This window comes from Phyllostomus discolor, chromosome 6, assembly GCF_004126475.2.
Source record: "Phyllostomus discolor isolate MPI-MPIP mPhyDis1 chromosome 6, mPhyDis1.pri.v3, whole genome shotgun sequence".
Classification (NCBI taxonomy): Eukaryota; Metazoa; Chordata; class Mammalia; order Chiroptera; family Phyllostomidae; genus Phyllostomus; species Phyllostomus discolor.
Window position 1 is genome coordinate 162,407,087 of NC_040908.2, and position 8,794 is coordinate 162,415,880.

Sequence of the window (8,794 nt, forward strand, 5' to 3'; positions counted from 1 at the left end):
CACTCTTTGTCAGATCATGTGGTCTGGGTTTTTTTTTTTTCCCCCAGCCAAGCCCCAAGGAAGAGATTACGACAGAGATCTCTGCATTCTGAAAATTGTCTAAGTCCCGTCCTCAGGAGCACGGATGGGAATAAAGATCTTATCGGGAGGCTCGTGTTTCTTATCAGGGACATCAGCAGCCCTCTGAGGGGGCAATGAGGCCAGGTGAGAGCAAATATAAGCGGCAGTGCTCACCCATCACTGCGTGCTCAAAACTTCCTCTCTCCGGAGTGCGTGGATCCAAGAAGGAAGCATGAAGTGGATTGGGTTCCTCAGCCTGGTGGCCCTCTCAGAGTGCTTGGTCACGTGAGTTCGGGGGCTGCGGGTAGCACCGGCTCTCTTCCGGGCTCTTCCTCGTCGTCCTCTTATCCCTCCACCACCCAGGAGTAGAGAAGAGAATGCCGTCATTCCCTGTCTTGAAGTCTAAGTCTCCGTTTATTGATGAGCAGCAGCTGGTCGTGTGCACTGTGGGGCCCAGGGGTCTTGGGACAAGCCCGTGGGGTTGCACATCTCCAGGTTGCACGTGGGCTCTGTGAACGGTGCTCCCCGGAGTTGTTCAGGGCACAGCCCACACAGCTGGAAGTGTGGTGCCACTTAGGGACAGCTTTTTTCTCCAGTTTGCTTCTAGATCTTCTCCCTGCTCTCTCTCTTGGTTTCCAGGTGCATGGGCTTCCGTGTCTTCGTCTCTGTGTCTCTCCCCCACCTCTCTCCATCTCCTTGGGTGTCTCTGTACACACAAAACTCTCTGCAGTTTTTTGTTCCTATTTTGAGTCTTGTTGCTCTAGCCTCTGAATTTTCCTAATGGATTCCCCATCGGCTGGCCTCCCCTCTCAGCCTTCTCCCCTGCTTGAACCCTGGAGGAAGATCAGGAGAGGTACTCCGAGGTCCGGTTTTGCTCCCCAGGCAGTGTGGCCAGCATCAAGTCACAGACTCCCTGCAATTCAGATCTTCCCGGCCCCCGTAAAAGAAGATAATGGTCCTCGCTCTGCCTCCCTCCCCAGGTTTCATTGAGAAAGAGACAATGAGGCGACAGTAGCAGTAGTGATGGCTCTCATTGTCAAGATCTCCCCTATGTCAGGTGTGTTATGTCCATCATTTCACTTAATAACCAAAACATTCTAAGCCCTGGCTGGCGTAGCTCAGTGGATTGAGTGCGGGCTGCGAACCAGGCATCGCAGGTTCGATTCCCAGTCAGGGCACATGCCTAGGTTGCAGGCCACAGCCCCCAGCAACCGCACATTGGTGTTTCTCTTTCCCTCTCTCTCTCTCTCTCTCTCCCTTCCCTCTCTAAAAATAAATAAATAAAATCTTTTTTAAAAAATAACCAAAACATTCTATGTGAGGGGGGCATTATCATTCCACTCCTTCGCAGATGGGGAGACCAAGGCTCCACGAGGTCATAGGGCTTACCCGGGGTCACAGCGGAACCTATATGCGAACCCAGGACTGTGGTCTTTTCATGTTGGGTGACCTGTCATAACAATAAGGTGACATTCATAAACATACTTGGAAAATACAGAGGGTGATTACAGTACCAGGTGTGGCAGTTACGTTAAAACACGGGGCAGTGAATCGCTGTCTTATGTTTGCTTGTTTCCCTTTCCCAACGAAAGAATCCCTCTGACGAAGATCAAGTCCATGCGAGAAAGTCTCAGGGAGAAAGACCTGCTGAAAGGTTACCTGGAGGAGCATCCTTACAGCCAGGCCTACAGGTTCATTCAGAAACAACCGGGAGTAACTTACAAATCCATGAGGAACTACCTGGATGTGAGTGTGGCGGGGGTAGCGCTCCACAGCACCCCCTAGAGTTCTGGGGGAGCACTAGCATTCATCTGCAGGTGGGAGCCCGCATGTTGGGGCTGGGGCTGGGGAACAGGGGTCCCGTCTCCAGAGAGAAGTCACTCTCACCCTCAGCTCTTGGTCTGTGGTGACTGGGTCCAGCTATGACCAGATGGCAAGTAAACACCCATTTTAATGCCAGGGGTACGTCATTGAGCACCTGTGAAGCACAGCATTGGTTTGACAGATTCCATTCCTTCTGAACTGAATGACCACTGTGTTATAGTTGAAGGGTGAGCCATGTCCGATCAAACAACAAAGCCAATGGTGAATCAAGGTTGATACCCTGGGCAGAGGAAGTTTGGCTTCCACAGACCCAAGAATGGCACCTCACTTAAAAAGATAGTGAGATTATAAAACCACTAACGTTATGGCTATTGTTATGGATAACAAAGGGTCTCATCTCTTCCACAAGAAGAGACAAAGAGAAAATAAATCAGATGAAAGGGCCACCTGCCTGATATGGACATTACAGGTTTTGAGTCTGGAGAAAGTGGCCTGGGGTAACCTGGGAAGGCTTCCTGGAGGAGGAAGCGCTCCAGCTGGGCCATGAAGGGTTTAGGGAGCTGCAGGGGAGACTGGAGAAGTGTTCAAGTGAAGGCACTGGCCGGAGCCATGGCTGTGAGGTGGGGTGGTTGGAAAGTGATCTCAGGAGACACAGGGCACCCTAACAGAGGCAGGGACCCTGGGGACCAGGGCTGGCCAGGGCAGCCAGGCTTGGCCTAACCACCCCTCCCTGGCCCCGGCAGCTGTATTATGTTGGCACCGTCAGAATTGGAACGCCCCCTCAGAAGTTCAAGGTCATCTTCGACACGGGCTCCGCTGACCTGTGGGTGCCCTCCATCTACTGCTCCAGCCGAGCCTGTGGTGAGTGCCCCGAGCCCCGTCCCAGCACCGACCCCACCCCCAGGCGTTGGGAGGCTGACGGACACGCACTCTCTGTGCCTGCAGTCAGACACACCGTCTTCAACCCGAAGAGGTCCTCCACCTTCCGGTCCACGAACCGGTCCATCGCTCTCCACTACGGCTCTGGGAGCATGACGGGATTTCTCGGCTATGACACCGTTAAGGTGAGGTGGGAAACCAGAGGCGGGGGCAGGGCTGGCCCCGGGAGCGACCGCCGCCTGCAGGACCGGAGCAGGGTCAGCTGGAAGCAGCGTCTTTCCCAAAGTCTGAATCCCTTGGGGAGAGAGTGCTTCTGCTGACGAGCTCTCCAAATGGCTAACCCAGAGAGTCGGTTGTGGTGCTGCAGGGGCTGGGGGGTGTGGGCCTGCAGCCCTTTCTCCCATGGAGGGCTCAAGACTGATTTTGCTGAGAGCAGGGCAAGGTGAGGAAAAACCTATTTGCATATTCTCAGTCTGCGCCAGCACTGCGCTGGGCACTTGCACCGCAATAACGCGTTTAATCCTCCAACAACCCCATGTGGCGGGCACGGCTGCGACCTCCGTGACACAGACAAGGGGGCTGGGGTACAGAGAGAGGGAGCCCCTTGCCCGAGGCCCCAGGCCGAGTGCGCGGCAGAGCTGCGATGTGAGTCGGGATTCACGCAGGTGTGGGGAGTTTTTCAGGAGAGGGTGGGGTTGATCTGAGGCCTCTGGGGGCTGCGGAGGGCTCCAGACGGCAGCGCAGGGGACACAGGGGGCCGCAGATGCCAGAGGGCCCCCTGTGATAAAAAACATTCCTACTTGGGGGGCCTTTGAGAATCTAATAAAAACCGTGGACTGTGTCCCCAAAGTGCCTGAGTACACACACACAGGCATACACGCGTGCACAAAAGCAGACTTTGTCACTGGAACTCCAGGGGCTAGATGGTACGGCTGGCTTCTCTCTCCCGGGGATGCAGGATCCACAGTGAGTCGCGATGAGTCCCCCCCCCCACGTCTGTCATCAGCCCACGGCAATGCCAGAGAGAAGACGAGCTGTTCTCTGCTCATTTTGTCCTTGAGTAGGAGCCCCTTGGCCCCACTCTGAGCCTCCGTTTCTCAGCCGTAAAAAAAGAAGGGGGGAGGGATAGAGCATGCTTTATGAACTAGGGTGATGTCAGCAGGTGGAGCGGGTGCTGGCCAGACTCCCCAGCCACGCACAGTGCGTCCCTGCTCTGGCTCGTCGTCACCATCTGAGGGCAACACAAAGCCGTGCCTCAGCTTACCCCTGGGGTGCCAGTGGCACCTCCCTGCCGGCCTCCATCCCAGCTCAGGCCCAGCCCTGCTCCCCGATATCCACACGACAACACCCCCCCCCCTTCTCACACAGATCGGGAAACTTGTCGGCCGGTCCCAGGCGTTTGGCCTGAGCAAGACGGAGGTCAGCAAGATCTTGGAATTCGGGGCTTTCGATGGCATCCTGGGCCTGAGCTACCCCGACCTGGCACTCACCGGTACCACTCCTGTCTTCGACAACTTGTTGGCACAGGGCGCCATTTCTCAGAAACTTTTTGCCTTCTACTTGAGCAGGTAAGTCTGGGCTGGACAAGCCCTCCCTCCGAATCAGCTGTAAGACACTTTCTGTTGCATAAAAAATTGTAGATGACCTCATCCACAAGTTTCCTGAGAGAGAGCCCAGTCCAGGGGTCAGCAAATAGCGGCCCGGGGGGCACATCTGCCCCGCCAGCTGTTATTTATAAATAAAGTTTTATTGGAACGCAGCCCTGCTTATTCAGTTACAGCCTGTCCATGGCTGCTCTGTTCTACAGTGGCAGCATCACACAGCTGTGTTAGAGGTAGCACAGCCTGCAAAGCCTGGAATAGTGACAATTGGCATTGTAAAACGTGTGCTGATCCCTGCAGTTCAATTCCCTTCTCTGCTAGATTGGGAAACTGAGGCTCAGAGAGGAGCTCTGCACACAATTGCCCAGGCATACACTGGTAGTGGCAGGGCTCGAACTCGGGCCACAGGACTGCCCACCCCCTGGCCCCGTGATGGGTGATGAAGCCATCGGCAGGTCTTCAGTCACTGGGCTCAGCAGCAGGAAAAGCTAATGTCCCTGACTGGTCGAGGGCCTCGATGGGGTGTGGAGGGAGAAGCAGAGGCCACCGGAGGGGGCAGGTGACAGTTTTGTGTTTTCTCACTAAAGGCAGAGGCTGTCCCCCTGCGTCCCAGGAGGAGGCAGAGGGTGGGGTTGAGGCTGTAGGCTCTGTGGAGACCCGAGTCCCGGGCTCTAAGGCATGAACTGAAGCAAAGCGTTTCACTTCTCTAACCCTCTGGGATGCTCATATCCAATCAAAGGAGCTGACTCATTCAACAAGCATTTACTGAGCACCTGCTACGTGCTGAGCACTGCTCCGTGCACATGAGGGAGACAGACCAGAGGGAGAAAGGGCAGACAGAAGTGAGTAAATAAGTAAAAAGAAGAGAGAACTCCAGAGAGTAACTGGTTCTGGGCAAGGAGATAGGACGGACAGCGCTGAGAGTGTGGTTTTAGAAGGCCAGTGGCAAGGACCTCTCCGAACTGAGAGCTCTAGATGGGAGAGGGCCAAAGGCCCCAAGGTGCAGCAGGGGACCAGCAAGGGGCTGGTGGGGCTGGAACACTGCAAAGAGAAAGGCAGAGGGGGAGGGCAGGAAGTCTGGAGGAGGCAGGGGGGCGGGCGTGGAGGCCTCTGGCATGGGCTTAGGCAGCAAAAAGATGCAACCCAAGCTCCGTTTTTGAAAGCTCACCCTGGGCACATGCTGGAGCTCAGTGGACCAGAGAGGAGGCAAGAAGGTCAGGGAAGAGGCTGTGCAGCCTTTTTAGGAGAGGGAGTGTGGCAGCGTGGTCCAGAGAGGTGGAGGGAAGAGGAAGAGCCTTGGAGGGAGTCAGGAGACAGGTAGAAGGGAAAGGCAACAGGGTCTGCTGACAGATTCGATGCGGCAAACGGGAGAGCGGTTTGGCCGGGGTGTTTTCTCCCTCACTAACAGTTTTGCCACGAGCCTGGGACCAGCTGCAGAGTGTGCAGGGGCCCGTGCAAAATGGAAATGTGGTGCCTCTTGTTCAAAGAGTGTTAGGAATTTCAAGACAGGACAGCAGGGGCGTGGGGCCCTAACCGGAGTGGGCCCTGCAGACGGCACAGGTCAGAGGCCTGGAAAGCCAGCCCCGTGGGAGCCCAAACACACGGCCCGTGGCTTCCCAGTGGCCTTCACTGTCCGAAAACGACAGGCTAGACCCCTCTGGCCCGGCATCCACTGGCAGCCTCTCTGAGCACTCCGGCGGCCGGAGGGGACCTCGCTGTCTTCAGAAAGGTGGGTGGGCGGTCAAAGCCCAGCGAGACTGTCCATGTTCGGGCCTTAGCTTCACCGCTCACCAGCCCTGTGACTGCCCTCGGGCGAGCACTCAACACCGCTGTGCCTCAGCGTCCCCACCGGTACGGGGGAGACCACAGCTGTGCCTGCCCCACAGGGCTGTGTGACGTGAGTGTAAGCAATCACTGCAAGAGCAGCCCTTGGGCCTGGTGTGTCCCCGAGCTTGAGAAAAGCCACCCACCCTTCTCCCCTCACCACCAGCCTTCTCTCTGCCTCCCCCCTCAGCAACGAGAAGAAGGGCAGCATGGTGATGTTCGGTGGGGTGGACCACTCCTACTACAAGGGACAGCTCAAGTGGGTGCCCGTGAGCAAAGGGGGCTTCTGGCAGATAACTGTGGACAGGTAAGCACCCCACTGTGTGGGGACCAGAGCAGCGCCATGCCCACGCAGGCCCGTGCACACAGGCACAGGTGCAACGGACACAAAGACACACACGAGTAGGGGGAGGGTACCCAGTGATCCCGGCGCCTGCTTTGTCCCCTGCCTCCCAGGATCTCCATGGACGGGCGGGTCATCGCTTGTGAAGGCAGCTGCGAGGCCATTGTCGATACCGGGACCACACTGCTGACGGGCCCGAATTACGATATCTTCGACATCCTGAAGACCATCAACGCCCAGACGACCAGCACTGGCGAGGTGAGGCGTCCTGGCCACAGGGTCGCGCCTGGGCTCTCCATGCAGAAAAGGGTCCTCTGGGCCAACCGTCTCCCTCCCCCTGTCTCTAACAGTACGTGGTCAGCTGCAATGCCATCAACACCCTGCCTGACATCGTCTTCACCATCAATGGCGTCAAGTACCCGGTGCCGGCCAAGGCCTACATCCGGAAGGTGAGGGGCCAGCCCCCGGGGCTGGTTCACAAGTCTGGGATGGGCGGGACCCACTGGGCTGCGGCTGCAAGAGGCCCCCTGTAGGCCAAGGCGTGTCATTGCAGATGCTGCTCAGCACTCCTGGCTGGGAGGGCCCTTCCCACACAACAAACCTCTGGACAGCCAAGAGCAGGCAGGGGCATCCCTCATCCTCGGATAAACATGGAGTGGCCACCCCATGCTGGCGCAGTGCTAGGCTCAAGGAGACGGGACACAAATGGCCTCTGCCCTCTTAGAGCTTCAGTTCAACCAGGGCACTCAGATGGATGAATGTGGATACTCAGCCTCAGCAATCCTGGAAATGGGCAAAGGAATAAGGCCAGTGGCCTTGGCGGGGGATAGTCCCAGTGTGCCGTCCCACCATAATTTTTAACTGTATCCCCTTCCCATCTCCAAAGTGTCCTGATTCCACTGACAGATCAAATGGCCACCCTGGTCCTAGTTGGAAACCCCCTTGCGAAGCCTCAATCCCCCTCTGTGACAGGGGGCAGCGACTCCTCCCTTGGTGGGGGTGGTTAGACGCTGTGAATAAAGGATGCACGGCAGCCACAGTTCCTCCTGGCACATAGTTCAGGCTTCATGAATATCAGTGTCCCTGTGGGCGTTCAGAGGAGGTGTGAATGGACTCAAACTAGGCCGTGAGGAAGAGAGAAATTTAAATAATCCGAAACCCCCAGGCTCACAGAGGCAGGAGGAGGCCTGCCTGGGTCCAGGCAGCTCTACACTGGATCCCATGCAAATGGCACCCCAGAGAGCTGTGCAGAGGGGCACCCGGGCAGATCCAGTGTGACAAGGGCTAAAGACACAAGGAACTCCAGGGAAATCAGCGCACCCAGCTCAGAGAGGCCAAGGAGGGCGGGCGAGGGTCCAGGAAGGCTGCTCAGAGCTCAGTCTTCGAGAAGGAGTTGGGGTGAATTGGGGTTGGAAGAGCGTGCTCTGCAGAGGAAACAGCCGGAGCAGGTTCCGTTCCTGGGTGAGCGCCCCGCGTCTGCCACTGCAGAAAGAGCCACGCGGTCTCCTAGGAAAGCCAGGAAACGAGGCTGAGAAGCTGCCAGCTCTAGACCCCAAAGCGGGTGGCAGGCGAGGGCTCAGGCTGTGTTTTCTCCTCCCGCAGGGTCTCTTTGACACCTGCTACAGCAACTTTGATGACTCCTTAAGCCACTCTACTCTCTGGATCCTGGGGGACGTCTTCCTGAGGCTGTATTTCACGGTTTTCGATCGGGAAAACAACAGGATTGGCCTGGCCCCTGCGGTGGCATGAACGCTGGCGCTGCTCCAGGAAGCGGCCCCACCCGCCCCAAACATGCTCCCACACGGAGTCTAGGTGTTCCCGCCCCGGGGGAACCGGCTACAACCAAATCTGCTGCTCCAAGAAGCCCTCTTCTCAGTGGAAAATAAAGGGTCTCATCCTCAAGGGTGCAGACATGAATGGTGCCTCTCTTTGGGGGTGGGAAGTGCCTCAGAGCCTGGCAGGACTTGAGAACCTAGCCTGGAGCCAATGGGAGGAGCCCAGCTGCAGCGGGCCTGATTGAGAAAGGGCACTCATTGGAAGGAGACAGAGGACCCAGGATGTGGAAATCAGAGCGGGTCCAAAAAGCTTGGTGGCTGGACCCAAGAGATCAAAACCTATCAGCACACTCTTTCTCTCTGTCCCTCTCCCTTCTCTCAACTTTGATTCTCTTCTCCTGACAGCCTTCTTTGGTCAGGCTTCTCCAGGTGGTAAAGGACTTTGCCATTACCTGCCCCAGAGTTTTAGACCCTTAAGGCATCCAACT

General features: G+C 56.8%; 1 protein-coding gene across 1 annotated transcript; it reads left to right on the top strand.

Annotated features, from left to right (window-relative positions):
• The first annotated feature begins 1,677 nt into the window (after nucleotides 1-1,677).
• Nucleotides 1,678-8,489, top strand: LOC114499122 (pepsin F-like). Its single transcript, XM_036030015.1, has 8 exons — nucleotides 1,678-1,806; nucleotides 2,628-2,745; nucleotides 2,830-2,948; nucleotides 4,042-4,331; nucleotides 6,379-6,495; nucleotides 6,645-6,789; nucleotides 6,882-6,980; nucleotides 8,134-8,489. The coding sequence occupies exons 1-8, from the start codon at nucleotides 1,678-1,680 to the stop codon at nucleotides 8,278-8,280; spliced, it is 1,164 nt and encodes a 387-aa protein (XP_035885908.1). The 3' UTR covers nucleotides 8,281-8,489.
• Nucleotides 8,490-8,794: the final 305 nt, after the last annotated feature.

Excerpts from the sequence above, each read along its gene's own strand:
- LOC114499122 (XM_036030015.1), top strand. The coding sequence starts at position 1,678 with ATGCGAGAAAGTCTCAGGGAGAAAGACCTGCTGAAAGGTTACCTGGAG. Across the intron at positions 1,807-2,627 it reads CCATGAGGAACTACCTGGAT|CTGTATTATGTTGGCACCGT; the intron begins GTGAGTGTGGCG and ends TGGCCCCGGCAG. Across the intron at positions 6,496-6,644 it reads TGGCAGATAACTGTGGACAG|GATCTCCATGGACGGGCGGG; the intron begins GTAAGCACCCCA and ends CCTGCCTCCCAG.